Source organism: Notamacropus eugenii, chromosome 3 (assembly GCF_028372415.1).
Source record: "Notamacropus eugenii isolate mMacEug1 chromosome 3, mMacEug1.pri_v2, whole genome shotgun sequence".
NCBI classification, from domain to species: domain Eukaryota; kingdom Metazoa; phylum Chordata; class Mammalia; order Diprotodontia; family Macropodidae; genus Notamacropus; species Notamacropus eugenii.
This window is the reverse complement of record NC_092874.1, coordinates 304102828-304121125: the sequence shown is the minus strand read 5'-3', so window position 1 is coordinate 304121125 and position 18298 is coordinate 304102828. Positions and strand designations below refer to the sequence as shown.

At 51.0% G+C, this 18298-nt stretch overlaps 1 protein-coding gene across 5 annotated transcripts in view; it reads right to left on the bottom strand.

Moving 5' to 3' along the window:
• Window positions 1–18298, bottom strand: part of PLXNB2 (plexin B2) — a 93221-nt gene that overhangs the window by 60984 nt on the left and 13939 nt on the right. Inside the window, exons 1-2 of one of the 5 annotated variants that reach the window (XM_072596433.1) lie at window positions 14768–14811; window positions 7977–8115 (exon numbers count right to left, since the gene is read on the bottom strand). The exons of 1 other annotated variant lie outside the window; for it this stretch is intronic. In XM_072596433.1, coding sequence (XP_072452534.1) covers window positions 7977–8008 — 32 coding nt within the window. In that variant the 5' untranslated portion in view covers window positions 8009–8115; window positions 14768–14811. Of the gene's footprint in view, window positions 1–7976; window positions 8116–14767; window positions 14812–18298 lie in introns of those variants that run through there. 3 more of the 5 variants (XM_072596432.1, XM_072596436.1, XM_072596430.1) reach the window with 3 other exon arrangements.

Sequence of the window (18298 nt, the reverse complement as noted above, 5' to 3'; positions counted from 1 at the left end):
GCCATAAGAAATGAGGAGCAAGATGGTTTCAGAAAAAACCTGGGAAAACTTATATGAAACTGATGCAAAGTGAAGTGAGCAAAAGCAGGAAAACATTATAAAGCAGTAACGGCAATTTTGTATGATGATCAGCTGTGAAAGACTTAGCTACTCTGATCAAGAAAATGATCCAAAACAATTCCACAGGACTCATGATGGGAAATGCTATCCACTTCTGGAGAGAGAACTGATGGATTCTGAGTGCACAATAAAGCATATTTTTTTTTCATTTTTCTTGCAGTTTTGTTTTTGTTTAGTTGTTTTAGTTTTGTTGTATTTTACATATGAGGAAACTAAGGCAAACAGGGTTAAGTGCCTAGGGTCACACAACTAATAAGTATCTGAGGCCAGATTTGAATTCATAAAAATTAGTATTCCTGATTTCAGGCCTGGCTCTATCCACTGCACCACCTAGCTTCCCCCTACCTTTTTTTTTTTTTTGGCAACATGAATAATATGAAAATGTGTTTTGCAGGATTTCACACGTATAATTGATATCAAGTTGCTTGCCTTCTCAGTGGGTGGAGAAGAGATAGGAAGGAGGGAGAAAATTCAAAACTCAAAAGTTTTTAAAATGCTTAAAATAAATAATTTTTCAAAAAGAAATCAAAGAAAGCTGCTACCTCATCCCCTGCCTTCTAACACCCTGGGATTGGTGGGCATGCCTCCTTCTCATACTTTCAAGATTCCCCTCCTCCTCCCTACGGCTATCCCCAGGGCTGATCGCTGCTTCCTGGCACCTCAAGGGTGGAGCTGAGTGAGGCAGAGGCCAGGGCATAGAGGCATCCAAGCTACAGGGGAAGGGCAGAGATGGCCCCCACCAGCCTGGTGCCAGTCGGGGGAGAATGGCATCCTCTGGAGATGTCCCATCTGAGCTGGGAGCCAAGGGGAGTCCAATGCAGGTGAGTTATTGCCTGTCTCTGGACTCTAAAATGAGCCCAGACCATCCTCATTTTATTTACTCCCAACAGTGACTAATGTGAGAGTCCCTTGAAATTCACAAGATTCTGTACCATCCCCCAAACCCAGGCCCTTTACCACCTATAGATGTCCAAATGAAAGAGTCAGTGCTTAGTATGGTCTCTGACATCCATGGTCCAGATGGCATCTCCCTTCATTCCTACCAACAGTAACAGGTGTACTGAATAGGGATGAGGACAAAGAGGGTGAGGGAGGAATGCCATCTTCAGGTATCTGAAGGGCCATTGTGGGCAAAGAAGATTAGACTCTTCTGAAAGGTCCTGTTGGGTGGAGAGTGAAAAGGGAGATTTAGATTTGATCTAAGAAAACGATCTTTGATCTAAGAAAAAACAAGCTAGCAATGAGAACTATTCCAAAGTATAATGGGGAGCCAGAAGGACAGGGGGTCTCCTCCCTTCAAGCAGAGCCTAGATGGCATCTTGTCAACAATGTTCTAGAAGGGATTCTTGCTCAGGTAAGGAATGGAATGCATGGATGGCCTCTGGGGCCCCTTCCTGCCTTGGTGTCGGAGATGTGGTGATTCTCTGATTTTTGCCTAGCCCCCTGACCTTGGGCCAGGCTACCTCTATCTGAACTGTGCTGGAGATATAAGGCGCAACTAAGCAGACCCAGAAATCAGAGCTAGGAAGATAGCCTGGCATTGCTCCTCAACCAGGAGGATATCCACTCCCATTACCCACTCCCAGCAGTCTGTAGAGAGAGCAGGGCAAGATGGCAGGCTGCTGAAGAAAGTAGAGGATGCTTCCACTGTCCCATTTAAAACTCCCTCCCACTCCTTGACTAGTGCCCACCCCATCAGCCCAGAAGACCTTCCCCTGGCTCTTCATCAGAAGAAGTTATCACTGGGGAGCAGGATGGTCAAGCTGGTTTCATAGGGGCCTCAGTTGGGCCCTGGGAGACAGCAGGATTTGAATCAGCAGAACAGGGGGCATCCTGAGTGTGGGGAGCACAGGGAGCTGCCTCCAATGCTTTGGGAGGCTGTGTGAAAGAGATTCAAAGGGACCCAAGCAGCATGTGCTACAGAAGGACAGACAAGTCCCAGTGGGATCATTTCTGTCTGTCTGTGTCTCTTATACACACACAGACACATACACACACACACACACACATACACCACGCACGTGCACATGCATTTAGGGTTTTACAGAACCCTAGAATTAGAGTCAGGAAGTTCATATTCTGCTTCACTTAGCTGTGTGACCCTGGGTGAGTCACCTCTCTGCCTCAGTTTCCTGATCCGTGAAATGGGGATAACAAGAGCATCTCACTTTCAGAGTTGTGGAGATCCAATGAGAACATTAGTAAAGCACTTCGCAAGCTTTAGAATGCTTTATCAAGGCTAAATGTTATAACTGTCTTTTACCACTTAGTGTGGGGCCTGGCACATAGTAGGCACATGCCTACAGATTGATGAGAACCACAGGGCAGGTGGGGGAGGGGTGGTGATGCAGTGAGCTGCACAGGGGCCAGGGGAGTAAGGGGTGGGGGGTGAAAGGCTGGAGAGAAGACCAAAGAGGAGCAAGGAGACTCCTTAGCAGCCCAGTCTTCGAGTCTAGGTGAGTGGCAACAGGGTCTGATCTAAGAAGAAGGTAGGGGGACTTAAGTTCTCCCCTCAGTCCTCATTAGCATCTCCCCCAAGCCCAGCCTTCCCCATCCCATGACAACATGCTGACGGGAAGTCTCGCCCCGGTATCCCTGGGGCCTTGTTAGTCCCTTCTGCCAACGTCAGGGAGTGGCACAGGGCACACAGATACAGCTGCAGAGGTCACCTGGAACACAGCTCCATGGCCCAGGGTCTGCAGGGCTAGAGAGGACTCCCCATTGCAGGCTCAGCATCCCCAGACCCAGCCTAGCTCTGTTCAGCCTGGCATAAGCCCAGAGATACTGGCCAGTAGCCTGGCTCACCCTGGACAAGGCCAGCAGCCAGGTTCTATGCCTCTCTGGGCTGCTCCCAGACAGTCTTTCAGGATTAGCAAGCACCCCACTGGGACCCACACTTTCTCCAGATGTGACACGTCTACCTGACCTGCTCTGATATCCTGCAGGCCCATGTAATGTTTCATCAGCAAAAATGTCCATCCCTGGAGAACGCAGAGCAGGGCTGGGCTGGGCTGAACTGGTTGGGGCTAGGCCAGGACTTCTCATGACTCCCTCCTTCCATGTCTCCTCAAGGCCTGGATCAGTTTCTCCCTCAGGCTATGCCCAGGACCCACCTTGCCTCGCACCTGGGGTGTGGGGTGTGGGGTAGAGGGACTGGTTTCCAAAATTCAGTCCTGGATCAAACAAAATATCTATAAAGGACTTAGTACAGTACCCAGCATATAGTAAGTGTTTAATGTTTCCTTCCTGCTACCCAGAAAATAATTCTACATAGACTTCCTGGAGACCATAACTGGGGAAAGTCGATCTTCTTTGTGGTGATACAATTGTGGATACAGATTCTCACCAGCAACCCTAGTACTGAGATGGTTTTTAAAATATTTAAGAATGCTGGCTGTCCATGGCTGAGCTCAAATCCAAGAAGCATTCTCAAAGGAAAGTGAGCCTGTTCATGTTGCCACTTGTGGCAACCTCATGCTGGCTGTCCACATCCTACAACCAACATTTCTGAGCCACTGTGAGGAGACCTTATGTTGACAAGAGGTCAGCCTGACCATTCACACGAGAGAAACCATATATACTTTGGACAGATTTTGCATGTGAACAAGGAGCTGGGGCCACCATTAGAGAGGAGAGACAGAGCAGATGGGGCAGCCTTTAGGAAATGGTGAAGTACCTACTATGTGGCAGACGCTGTACTAGGCCCTCAAAATACAAAGCCAAAAGTGAAACAGCCCTGGCACCCAGGAACTTTCGCTTCCTGGAAGCTTTAAGCTGCCTCAGGGATCCCAGGGTGTTGTGCTCTAGCTCCTGGGAGGTGGAGAAGGGAGGAACTGCCAGAAGGGGAGGCCCCGTGGAAGAGATCATGATGAGAGGTGAGAGATGGGGGGCTATCGAGCCACACAGGGAAGCACTCCCATTTTGGCTACCGTGCGATTCCATGCCCCTTCTCTTCTTTCAGGGCCAGTATACTCACTGGCTGGGCATCAGTGTAGGAGTTCCAGGATTGAGCTCCAAGCTCCATATGTAGGACATATGTGAGCGACAGCTCATGAAAGATGGTCATTGGGTTTTACAGATGAGGAGTGGGCAAGAGTTTTGCTGGTGACCCCACAACAAATAAGTGGCACAGAACGATGATCGCGGAATTCCCAAGTGGATGCCCTGATCCCAGATTTGGAGCCAGAAAGAAACTTAGAGAAGGTCATGAGTCCAACCCTCCATTTTAATCAATAGCCAATAAACATTTATTAAGCTCTTACTGTGTGTCAGGCATTGTGCTAAGCACCGAGGACATAGATATGAAAAGAAAGACAGTCCCAAACACAAAGTAAAGAGGAAAAGGGAAGCAGAGAGGGAGAGATCCCAGTTGGAGGTACACAATGCCTCAAGGGCATCTGGTAGGAAATGAGCCTGTCTTGTGCCCTCTCCTTGAATGGAGAAGTTCAAGGCTCTTCCTCCAGGCAGAGGGGCAGGAGGATCCTGGGGAAGCATGACTGATTGGATCTTGCAAAGAGGATGAGATTTTCCAGTGAGGAGTTTACGGATAAGGAAACTGAGGTCTGGAGAGGGGAAGCAGATTGGTCTTGGGAAGGGCACCTAACTGGTAGGGAGTGACTCCAGGTCCTCTGAGCCCAAATCCAGAGCTTCCTCACTGAATCATGTGGCTTCACAGGATGGGGGGTTACTCCCTGAGGCCCCAAAGGGGAAACTCCTCTTTCACCTGGGACTCATTTGTCATTTCTTAGCCCATCCAGACTCAAGTACCCACTTCCCTTGCCAGGTCTTCGGGGCATGAACACCAGCTTTGAGGTGCCCCTGTCACCACCCACCCACCACAAACCTCACAGGACCAGCAGGGCCAATGAACCCCAAGCTAAAAATCAAAGGAGTCAATTCAGGACTCAGACCAAGCAAGAGTCATGGCAGGGTTTGCAGGGAAGAGGAAGAACCTGCCCTCAGATCTAGATCCATACTCATAGGCCTTTGGAACAGCACAAGAACTTCTCCAAATCCTCTGGGTAGACCCATACTATGATGCCCATCCATCCTTCAAGGTCTAGCTTAGGTCCTTCCACTGCCAAGAACTTTCTGACTGCTCCAGCCCCCTAGAATCAATAGAGCCAAGTAGTACCCCCTGCCCAGTCTTGACTCCTCCCTGGGCATGAAACTCAGCTGACCTTTAGACTGGGAGCCTGAGGGTTGGTGCAGGCAGCAGTCTTTGGCCTTATACTCTAGAAAGGCCCCACTGGGGGCTCAGGGAAGCAGGAGGAGGGAAGAAAACCCTTCTGGGGGCTCATCCTTAGCTGGGGGGCTGACGGAAGGTGCTGACTATCAGCAAGAGCTCTGGGCTCGATGGAGCACTTATCAAAGGCTAACTGTGTGCTCAACCTTGACCTAAAGAGAGAGACACAGTGGGGACATATAGGGCCAAAGAGGTGCAGAGAGGGTTTCCCTCCCCAGGCAGAGGGACAGCACAAAGTCATGGCAGCCCAGCCTTCTCAGCAGCAAAGGACAATGCTGGGGGCGTGTGCCACGTCCCAACAACAGCTTCTCCAAGTTTCCATCTCCCCATTGGCTCATCATCCCTCCCTGAGTTGGGGGGAAGGGGTGGGATTCTTGGCCCCCTCACTCCTGCCTCTGGGCTTCTCCCACCCCCATCCTTCAGTCCATGCTCAGCCAGCCACAGGCACGTCCAGTTCACATTACAGACCCTAGAGTTTGGTAGGAAGGGGAGTAGACTCTGGGGACTCAGGATGGGCAAGGGTTGGGGCAGGATCTGAGGGAAGGAGTCTGCTACCCCATCCACCAGCCCACCTCCTGGCCCCAGGAGGGGAGGGAAGGGTGGGAGAACCATATGCACCCAAGAGGAAGAGAGCCCTGTAATCTGCTCATCAGCCTGTCAGAGAGTCAATGGTCACCCCCAAACTGGTCCTTAAGCTATCACGGGCGTCAGGGTAGCCTCCCCGCCTCCTCTCCGCTAATCACAGGCTTCTACACTACAATTAACACCCGCTGCCTTTGCATGCTCTCCACCAACTGTCTGTCACACACACACACACACACACACACACACACACACACACACACACACACACACTCTCTCTCTCTCTCTCTCTCTCTCTCTCTCTCTCTCTCTCTCTCTCAGATATGTGTTTACAGAGAAGATGCACACCATGCACACCAGCACCCCACAATGTTTCACAGAGACACATGCACTCTTGATTGCATGACCAAATGGAGGGAGGCAGCCTAGGCTCTGAACGCCCTCCCACGTGCCTTTTCTGTAACCCAGTAAGCTTATCTCTGAACACTGAGGCTGTTCCTCCCAGTGGTGTTCCCCACAAAGAAAAAGGCCAGAGGCCCCAAAGGGAGAATGAAGTGGGACTTCTGACTCCTCTGGAAAGGTCATGATATCCATTCCTCTGCCTCCAGGAAGCCATTTCAGAGAGAAGAGGGCCCCCCTGATAGCATACCCCAAATCCCTTCTCACGGCCACAAGGAAGTTGTGACTTGAAGGCCTCCCATTCTTTCAACATGGTTATCCACCTTCCTGGGGATAGGAAAGGAAGGAAAGGTGCCCCTCCTTTAACCCATATAACTCCCAGACTCCCCCAAGTAGAAACAACATCTCCTCTTCCAGAGAACTTCCAGGCAGGGAACAATCCCCCCATTACTAGAACTACCCAGCAGGCAATTCAGACCAGGCTGTCTGCGGGAAAGCGACCAAGCAGATAGAGAAGCTGCCTTCATGGGGAGCTAAGCTCTCACCCAGGCCAAGGACCAATAGAGAGAAAGACAAAGGCAAACAGCCCATTTTAGAGATCAGTGCCTCACACTGGCTGATGTACCCAGTCCCACCCTCAACCTCCAAGTCAGGATAAGATGAAGGAAATTCAAGATTTCTGGGGTCCTGAGATGTCAGGATCTGAATCCTGGACCTCAGCTCTATCCCCCAGAAATCTCTCTGATACCTGTCCCCTTCTCCACATTCCCACAAAGCTCAGACTCTTGTCATCTCCTGCCTAGATCATTATAATCACCTCCTAACCTGCCTCCAGACACCCCCTCCCCCCACTTCTGTAGTCCAGCTGCCAAAGGGATCTTCCTCAAGCCCAGCTCTGTCTGCATGGATGGATTGGGATTAGACATCAAGAAGAAATTCCCTGCTCTGATATGGGTAGAAGGTATAGATGAGCAGAAGGCGAGGAGAGAAATGGAAAGCAGCAGGTTGGGGGTCAATCTGCCCATCGCCCCAGGACCCGAGGCCTGCTGGGGCCTTCTTCAAAGCTCTTCCTCCTTCCCTACCAGCTGTCCCTTCTCACTCACCTTTACAGTGGTAGGTCCCTGAGGGCAGGGGCTATCTTTCTACATTGGTCTCTGTGTATTTTTTCATTTGTACGTGTTTGTCTTGGCACCTAGCTCAGGCTCAGGGATGAGGAGGCTTATAACCAATGTTTGCTGACCAGTGACTTGGCCCCTTACAGACCCTGGCCAGGCACCATCGCTGCCTCAGGAGCTTTCCCAGAAAGGAAAATAAAAAGGCAAAGGGTTTCACAGAAAAAATCAGCTTCTGGGCAACTGGGTTTCCATTTGCCCTTTTGTTTGGGAGGGTGTGATTTGCTGGGAAAAACCACTCCCATGACTACTAATCTTTTCTCCTAGGTTTCGAAGAACCCTTGAGGAAGGCAACAACCATCAATTAGACAAATAAGAGTTGAGGACAGGTGTGCATGTCTGTGCATCAGGCAGGAATTCTTACCCCAGCCTCCAACAGAGAAAGCAGCCAGCCCTGCCTAAAACTCCCAATGTGGGAGGACAGCTGAGGATGCGGGGCTCCCCGAGGGAGGACTTACCCAGAAGTCCTCCGTGGGCTTTCCAGGAGCATGGACTATTTGCTCAGGGCAGGGCTTTCAGGTCTCAGAGCCCCTGGAAGATGGGTCCTTTCCAGGAATGGGTCTCCAGCTCCCAGCTGTGCTGGTCAGCTCTGGCTTTCTGTGGATGGTGGAGAGAGAGCAATCAGCTGCTGAAAACCTCTTAGCACCCCATGGCCTGAGCCAGGGCCTGGTCATAGCTTCCTGGCAGGTTCCCCAATCCCTAGCCCCTAGCCATGAGGGCCAATTCTGCCTCCTGTGGAGCACCCAGGCCTATGGGTCTACCAGGATGGAGAAGGAGAGCCCTCAGCTTGGTAAGAAGGAAAAGTGTTTGAAAAGACCTCCTTCAGGGAAGCAGAAAACTGGGAAAGAATTTTTGCAACTAGTATCTGTGATAAAGTACTCATTTCTAAAATATATAGAGAACTGAGTCAAATGTACAAGAATACAAGTCATTTCCCAATTGATAAATGGTCAAAGGATATGAACAGGCAGTTTTCAGAGGAAGAAGTTAAAGCTATCTACAGTCATTTGAAAAAATGCTCTAAATCACTACTAATTAGAGAGATGCAAATCAAAACAACTCTTGAGATACCACATCACACCTATCAGATTGGCTAACATGACAAAACAGGAAGATGATAAATGTTGGAGGAGATGTGGAAGAGTTGGAACACTAATTCATTGTTGGTGGATCTGTGAGCTGATCCAGCCATTCTGGAGAGCAATTTGGAACTATGCCCAAAGGGCTACAAAAATGTGCATACCCTTTGACCCAGCAATATCGTTTCTAGGACTGCACCCCCAAGAGATTGTAAAATGGGAAAGGATCCCACACATACAAAAATATTTATAGTAATTCTCTCTGTGGTGGCCAAAAACTGGAAATCAAGGGGATGTCCATCCATTGGGGAACAGCTGAATAAATTATGGTATATGAATGTAAAGGAATACTATTGTGCTGTAAGAAATGATGAACAGGAAGACTTCAGAGAGGCCTGGAAAGATTTATATGAACTGATGCTGAGTGAAAGGAGCAGAACCAGGAGAACTTTGTGTGCGAGAGTTTTTTCTGGTAGACTTGGAACTTCACTGCAATGTAAGAACTTAAAAAAAATTCCCAATGGTCTTCTAAGGCAAAATGCCTTCCACATCCAGAGAAAGAACATGGAATTCAATAGCAGAACATAGCAGATCATTTTTTGTGTGTCTGCACTGAGTTTTGGTTTGTTAGATGATTTCTCCCACTCATTTTAATTCTTCTATACAGCATGACTATAGTGAAAATGTATTTAATAGGAATGTATGTGTAGAACCTATACAAAATTGTATGCCATCTCAGGAAGGGAAGGGGGAGGGAGGGGAAAATAATAATGTAAGTTATATGATAGTTATTGTAGAACACTGAAAATAAATAAAATTAATAAAAATAAAAAAGAAATGATGAACAGGAAGACTTCAGGGAGGCCTGGACTTATATGAACTGATGCTGAGCGAAAGGAGCAGAACCAGGAAAACTTTGTACACAGCAACAACCATAGCATGCAAGGAATTTTTCTGGTAGACTTAATGCTTCATTGTAATGCAAGGACTTAAAAAATTCCCAAGTCTCTTAAGGCAAAATACCTTCCACATCCAGAGAAAGAACTATAGAATTCGATCGCAGAATGAAGCAGACCACTTTCTTTTGTATTATGTTTTGTTTTGTTTTAGGATTTCTCCCATTCATTTTAATTCTTCTATGCAACATGACTAATACATGAAAATGTATTTAATAGGAATGTATGTATAGAACCTATATAAGATTGCATGCTGTCTCAGGGAGGGAGTGGGGAGGTAGGAAGGGAGTGGGGAGGGAGGGGAGAAGGAGGAGGAGGGAGGGGAAAAAAATCTAAGATAAATGGAAGTGATTGTAGAACACTGAAAACAAATAAAAGAAAAAAGAAAAAGACCCCCTTCCTACACTCACAGACTAACATTAGGCTATCAGTGGAAAGGTTAGGGTTAGAAGGTAGTAGTGGCCTGGAGTCAGAAAGACCTCAGTTCAAATCCAGCCTCGGACACTAGTTGTGTGGTCCTAGGCAAGTCACTTTACCCTGTTTGCCTCAGTTTCCTCATCTGTAAAATGGCAAACCACTCCAGTATCTTTGCCAAGAAAAACCTAGATGGGGTCATGAAGCATCAGACATGACTGAAATGACTGAACAGTAGCACTGGTAGAAGAGACTTCACTGGAGGAAATGGAGACCCAGAGAACAGAGATAACCAAGTGACCAAGGCATCAGTGGAGGAGCTGAGGCTGGAAGTCAGGGGGGCTCAGCCCTTCCACCTCGGTCTCCTAGGAGTAAAGGGGAGATGATCTGAACCCATCCCCACCCACCATGCACCCTCAGAAGATGCCCAGAAACCAAATCCTGCCTGTCCTGAGTTTCTTCTCAGCACGCTGACCTCAATCACACCGCCCCCACCCCCAGTGGTCTTTGGGAGAAGAGAAATAATCATCAAGGGGCCAAAGGCCAGGCTGGGGTGGGGGCAGGAGGAAGGAGATGAAAGGCCTGCCTCCCGCCCTCTGGCCCCCATCCTTCTAGCCAACTAATGGGGAGACAGGGGAACTCTGTGCTCAGTCTTCTAATTAAAAAGAGCTGCTCTCTTTTGCTGAGGTCAAGGAAGGGTGGCTGCAGTGTCTGAACCCGGGCCCTCAGCCCAAATCTGCCCATTCCAGCTTCAGAGAAAGGGGAGTCCCGCCCTTCCTCACCTCCAGGCAGCATCTCGAGCCTCCAAAGGGCTCCCCATGAGCTCTGCCTCAGTGTCCAGCCACAAAGAGAAGCTGGGAAGGCTTGAGGTCTGAGGACAGGGCTGGCCCTTTTGGATCAGGCACCTGGGCCCAGTGCCAAACTGAGCCAATCCTTTCCGTCCCCAGAATTATAGGTTGAGAGAGTTAAAACTGAAGGGGTTTGACAGGCCCAATTCAACCCCTTCATTTTACACAAGAGGAAACTGAGATCCAGATTGAACATGCTAGGATCACAGACACAGAATTGAAGGGACCTGAGGCCATCTTGGCAAACCCTCTTCTCTTACAAATGGGGAAACTGAGGTAGAATTGTTAAGTCATTTCATTTGTCCAAGGTCACATGGCAAGTGGCAGAGCCAGGATGTGGACCCAGCTCCCCGACTCCAAATAACTTCCCAGTGCTCTGAGCACCCCAAATTTCTAGAAAATGGGCAACAAAAAGGCCAGACCAGGCCGATCATTCCCTGCCTCTCACTCCAAAGGACTCCCAGAGGCATCCAGTCTATCCTCCCAACTTCCAGGCAGTCCTAACCAGAGAAAGGCATATGGATAATGCTCAAAACAGAGGGGACTGTCCCAGCCTCCCCAGCTGACTACTTCCTGAACCTATCCCTTGGTCTCCCATGTCCTTAGGCTTGGCATTGAGCCCAGAAAAGGGAAGCCACCTGTCTGAAGCCAAGCAGCCAGGGCAGAGCCAGGACCAGCTAGAACTGCCATTTATGGGGCAGGAAAGAGAACCTACCCTAACCCTTCTCAGAGCCACCAGTATGGAGCTGAGTTGACCCAAATCCAGCCCTGATCCTGGAAAACAGGCCCAGGGCCCCAGGGCTGGCCCCCATCGCTTCTGGCCATGTTGACATAGCCATAGAGCTGTAGTGACAGCAATATTTACTTTTAAATGCCATGTTCTTGGTTCTCCCTCCTGTTCCTCCACCCAAGACACCAGTCCCAGGAGCTGTGGAAGGGCCCTTTTGGCAGGGATACAGGACCTGCCCACAGCCTCACTTAAGCAGGGTGAGGGGCCAGATACTACATGACTACCCTGCCCCTCCAGGTCTCCTTCTCTAGGACTAAGGGTGACCAAGCCTTGACTTCCCTAACTAGCCTGGGAGGTAGAGTATGAAGAGCAGTAGTGAAAGAATGGGGATTCAGGCATTCATGGAGGTGTCGGAGGTCCCACCGGTGGCAGAGATAAGGACCTGAGTGAGGCCCATCTCTGAGGTCCCAGTTGAGGGGGGGTGTCTCCTCTAACTTGCTGCCTCCAGGTAAAAGCAGGGAGCTACACACCCATAGAGGGCCACAGGGAGGTCTCCTGAGAGATCCGAGAGCAGAGGCTGATGGGGAAGACTGAGGAAACAGGAGACTTTGGGACAGTCGGGGGGCCTCAGGCAGGTCAACTACGGTCCCATGGTGGGCCTAGATAGCGACCTCTCTTTTCATTGTATAGATGAGTAAGTTGAGGCTTAATGGGGTAGTATGGCTGGCCCATGACCAAGTCAAAGAGTCAACCAAGAGGTAAATCCAGGGCTGTGTCTACTCTCCTCCACCCATTGCCCTGCCCTAAGATAATGGGGTACAAGTGTTCAGAAGTCCCAGTGGGGACCCCAGGGAACAGCTCAGTACCATAAATTCATTCATTCATTTATTCCTACCCAACTGACAACCCAGCTACTTATAAACATTTGTCCACAGACTGAATCCTACCCATCCTGACCCTTTTCCCTTCTCATATCCCATCCTTACTATAAATTCACAAAACAAATTCAATGGAATATTCACTAAGCATTTATGGTCTCTAGGCCCTGGCTTGGCACTGGGCTGTTTCCTCAGCTCCACGGTTCATCTGCCAAGTGCCCGCCTTTACACAGGCCCTAGCCCTGGATCACACAACCTCCTCCCTCTGGCTGTCACAGTCCTTTTGTTATTCCAGAATGGACTCAGCCAAGGAGCTACCTCAGACTTTCCTCCCTTCTCCAACTCACTTCAGTGTCGTAGTTGTATTCCACTGGGTGGAAAGTCCCAGAGGGCAGGCCTGGCAAGGTTGTTGTTCAGTGCTGTCTGACTCGAAGTGATCCCAAGGACAATTTCCTTGGCAAAGATACTGGAGTGGTTTGTCATTTTCTTCTCCAATGTGTCCCATTTTACAGATGAAGAACTGAGGCAAATAGGGGGTAAGTGACTTGCCCAGGGTCACATAGTTAGAAAGTGTCTGAGGCTGGATTTGAACTCAGGTCTTTCTTACTCTAGGCCTGAAACTCTTATTCACTGTACCACTCAGTTGGTAAGGAGTAGGGCTCAATTCAGATTTGGTAAATTAACCTGCTTCATGGGTTAGGAAGGGCTGCCACAGGCCTGGGAGTCTCAGACTAGCTAGAATCAGTACCAGCAAGTCGGATAATAAGCAGAGGAAAGAGAAAGTGGTATGAAGGGAAAGAGCCCCCAGGCTGGAGGTTGGAGGCAAGCTCAGGATTCCCTCCTCCAGCTCTTCAGGGCAGATGGCGCAAAGTCTGCAAAATGGATCTGCCTCAGCAGAGTCTACAGGAAGCTTAGAGCCTTCAGGCACCCAGATCAGCAAACAAACAAATCCCCACAGCCGGCCCAGGAGCCCAGCTATGGAGCCCCCAGGGCCTTAGAGACAGTGATGTCCAATCTCTCTCATTTCACTATAGAGAAAACTGAGGCCCGAAAACCAGGAGGTCACACAGCCAGCAAGGGGAAAAGCCAGGATCACAGGATCTTCCCACAAGCAGCTGGGCCCAGCCTGGCCAAGGATCCACTGGGCACCCTGCAGAAGTGGCCTTGGGGATCTCTTGGGGATCTATGAGCCCCAGGTTCAGAATGGTGGGTCTACAGTTCCCAGAAAGAATATTAGAGTCTGGGTGACCCTAAACCCATCAGGAGAAGCAGGCTGGCACCTACAGTCTCCCCTCCTGTGATCCCCCAACAAGGAGTTAATGAGGAGGTGGGGGGGGGTCAATGGGACAGAGAAGAACTGGGGACCCCAGAAGGACAAGTTCTGGAATGGAAAATGGACAGAGCCTTCTCTCCTGAGAGCAGGTCAGAGGCCTTGGGTAGAGGCCTAGGAGCAGGCCTGCCTCAGTGCTCCCAGGGTGAGGTGGCTAGGGACCCCGACCTTGCAGAAGGAGGGTTCCCCATCCCAGATCAGGGAAAGTGGGGAGGAAAGTATCCAGCTATTACTGGTCTTCAAAGTATGCAGTCCCTGACTTGCCATGAGATATTTAATTCCAGATTCGAGGCAGGAACACTAGTCTAAAGTAGAGGGTAGGGTGCTGGGGCTTGCAGAGGAATTCTGCTGGGACATCTAGGAACAGGTCAGAAAGGCTATGCTCAAGAATAGGGGCTAAACGATCATTCTTGTTGGATGTTTGGGGGCGGAGGAGGCTCTGTCTCATGCAGATCCAACTTCTTGAACCAAAATAAATCTTCAGATCCCAGGACTGTAAACAGGAAACTGTGGTTGCTGAGAGCCATGCTGCACCCACAGCTCCCCCAATCAATCCCTGTTTAGAACAGAGAAAAGCCCAGCGCCAAAATTCCATCTATTCGGGAAGCCAATGTCCTTCAGCCTGGCCACAAGAATTCTAGGGCAACCGGGCCTTAGTTCTATGGCTGTACAACCCCAGAAACGTTGGCCCCAACTCAGCCCAAAGGAGCCTGGGGCCCGGCCAGGGGGTGGAATACAGAGCAGGGCTGAGGGAGGGCCAAGCCTGGACCCCACGTACACAGATGCTCTCAGAAACCTGGCCAGGCCAGACCCCAAGCCCAGAGACAGTATTTAAAGACCGATGCCAGCCCAGTGGAGGGGAGATCAGCCTGCTCCGGGGAAAGGTGGGAACATGACAAAATTCATAATTGCTGACACATAAAACATCCATCCATTAACTTCCTGGGTCCTCAGAGCAGTCCAGGGTCCCCATTTTTATAGGTGAGAAGCTGAGGCAGCTCTCATGAGACATACCTGTCTGTGACGAGGGTGCTTTTGAGGCGAAGAAAGCAGGAGAAAGGGCACAGGACCAGTGGAAGCCCAGCCAGCTTTCCCCTTCTCTGGCCTCCCTATGTGACCTTGGGACAAGTCCAGGCCCCGCCTAAGGTTCATCCTCATTTGTAAACAGCAAGAATTGACTGAAGCCCCCTTCTCTCCCCCCAAAAAGTCTTCCAGATTCAAAGGTCTATGGTAACCAAGTGCTCCTAAGAATTCACTCAGGGGCCTGCTTTAATGTTCAGAAATCATTAGATTTTGGTGATAAAAGGGAGAGAAGATGCTGTAAGGAATAGGAGCCAGGGGAGCTCAGCCTGGCCACTTGCCCTCCCTCCTACTCCCCCAGTGCTCTTCCCGAAGGGCCTGAGGGCCAGGAGAGGACATCTTCCCAACCGGATTAAATATTTACCAGTAGGAAGGGGTGGGCAGTGGGTGCCAGGGGGCCTTCTTGGACAGGGCCCAGGTACACTCTCCTCTGCAGATGGCAGTCACAAAAAAGACCCAAGACTGGAGAGTGGGCATAACCTCCCTGTTAACTCCATGATGGAGAGTCACAGGAGGGGAGACTGGGTGGGAGAAACATGGGTGCCAGCATGCTTCTCCAGATGAACTTAGAGTACCCCAAACTCTAACATTCTTTCAGTCACAGCCTGAAGCCCACTGTGTCCCACATAAGTGGTCCTACCAGGCCCAATCTATTCCACAAGCTACATTGCTGAGTCCCCCAGAGGGGCAGGCCCCATCACCTCTGCCCCTATCCCTATAATGAAATCCCCCATCTGTCTTCCTCCACTTCCAGAAAGGCCTTCTAGACAGGAAGCTTGCTGGGATTTCAAACACAGAAAAGAGGCAGCCTGAAGGTCCTTTGAGCTGAATCAGGCAGAGGGGACACTCCTGATGGGAGGTCTCAAGCCCAGATGCTGTGGCTGAGCAGAAGGCCTGGTGGGATCCTCTGCTCCCACGCAGAAGCTGGAGGATGGGATGGCCACGTCTCTTCCTGTCCTCCTAGAGAGGAATCGTTCTAACAAGATGTGCCCAATAAACCACTCAGCTCCCCACAGCAAAGCCCAGCTGTGGCCTCCTAGTCTGGTCAGGTCCCTGAGGTTGCCTCCTACACCCAAGCCCAGTTTGACCCCAGTTTTGCATTCTGCTGCCTGACTGCCCCTTTCCTCCACTGCACACAGAGCCAGGCTGTGAGCCCAGCTCTCCTGGCCAAAGCCTTCCCTGAACAGAAGGGCCGAGATGACAGGGTTCACCTCCCTTTGTGTGCCTTTGTCCAGGGTGGAGTAATCCCCTTATGTCCCCCTCCAGCCCCGGAGGCTCCACTGCCGACCATAAGTCCCTGAATCATCTCTGGTCTGGCTTTGACTGAGCCTTAGGGATCAGCCTTATTTTAATTCCAGATGGTAGCAGTCCAAGGCCCAGCCAGGCTGTGCTCTTCCTGTGGACATAACCACATACCCACATTCACACAAGAGTGCTGGGTATGTCCCACAGCGATCCAGCCCCTTTCTGTGACAATCCAGGCAGGGCCCACAGGCTTGGGGCCTTTCAATATCCTGGAGCTGGCTCTGAGCTGAGCCACCAGCAGGCCTGTCCCCAGGGACCCGGTAGACACAGGACATGCTCAAAGGCTGTTTATCAACCATTGTCATCATCTCTCTTCTGGAAGCTGTCCGCCACCAGGCTGCCACCTCCAGGGCTCTGAGCCAGTGTGCCAGCCTGACCCTCTGAGAAGGGACTGGGGAATGCTGGCCCCAGGGCTGGCTGGGATGGCCTTTCCATTCTTGGGTATCTTCAGCAGGAAACTTTGCTGTAGAGTGACTCGCTAGGGGAGGATGGCTCTGACAAGATCAGACCCAAGACCTCCCAGGGGAGGGTCAGAAGACCTTGGTCATTTTTCTCATCTTTTACTCAATCAACAAACACTAAGGGCCTGTGGGCCAGGCACCATGCCAGTTGCTAGGGCTGGCACTGAAGGGTCTCCAGTATCCCTTCCGATTCTAAATCCCTATGTCTGGAGGAGAGATGGGTATAGCATGGCCCAGCCTTGGCCTGGAGGGAGGCTGAAAAAGGATTAGCCACAGTGGCTTCTCTCCCTTTTTCCCCCTCTCTCCCACCTCACAATGTCTGAAAGTCTGCCATCAATGCTTCTTCCCTTTCCAGTCAGCCTTAAGTCTTCTTTAAGACAGTCTGACCTTACTTCCCCAAAAAGTACTTTTTTCACACCCAAGCCCATGGTAACTGATGGTGACGGGTGGGACCAGGCACAGAAGGAAGATCTTCCACTCACATTCAGGGAGTCAGTGTGGTACAGACCACTTTCCTTGCCTAACTTCCAAGTAGCCCTGTCCCTCAGTCTCCCCATCTATAAAATAAGGGGTAGGTGGGATTGAACTCTAGTTCTCCTTCTTGAAGGTGTCTCCCTAGGGGTTCCTGGAATGGGGATCCACCCCTCCATCCCCAGGACATCTTAGCCAGCACTTTTACTAGAACTGGGTGTGTGCTGTAGGAATGAGGAAGGCCCTGGGGGACAGGAATAGGGTAAAGATGTGAAACCTGGAAGGGGAAGGAGACAAAGGCCTGCCAGTGTGCAGTCCATCCTCTGGGACTCGGGGAAGGAGCCCATGGGCAAAGACTGGGACATTTCAGGCTGAGGCCTGAGAGGCTCCTGCCTGGACACCGTTCACACATGTGTTCATACATGGAAGCATTCAGCTCATTCACTTGTTCATTCATGCACACAGAGCCCCCCCCCCAATCTGGTTCCCAGCTGCCATCTCCAAACCCCCCTCTCTTCCTCCCTTTCCCCCCAACTCCCTTGGCATCCATCCTCACAGCCTGAGGTCTCTCCAGGCAGCCTGTGAGGGGCCCAGGGCTCGGGGCTCCGACCAGCCTAGCCCAGTGAGCAGGGGAGCCAGCCCTGCTTTGGAGGCTTTGTTCCCACGCCCCCCCACTCCCCCCAGTCCAGCTGCTAGCAGAACCTCCATCATGGTTGGGCAGGTCGCCAGCTCTGGCCCTTAGCAAGGGCCAGACTGTCCTTCCCCAAACGCCCTGCCAGGCCCCAGGCCCAGCTCCATCCAACTTCAGGGGTGAGGGGTAGGGGGCAGGGCATCCAAAACCCAACTGGGAGGATCGAGGCCAGAGGCATCCCATGGTGACCCCAGGCCCTCCCCCCACCCCAAGTCTTGTTCAATGTGCCTTTGTGAGCACAGCTTCCTCCCAGGGCTGTGGAGGGGTGCGAGTGGGGGGGAAAGCACAGTCAAGTTTGGACAGTGGCTGTGTTCCTGCTAAGACCCTCCTTAGGACTACACCCTCTGCTCAGAGTACAGGCCCACCCTCCCAGTCAGTGCCCACTCAGAGGCCCCTCCCCCTAGCACATGACAGCTCCACCCTCAGACCACAGGTGTAGACCCTCCTCAAACCAGGTCCCACCAGAGTCACAGGACAGACCCACCCTCAAGCCACAAGTATAGATCCTCCTCAGACCAGGCCCTACCAGGGCACAGG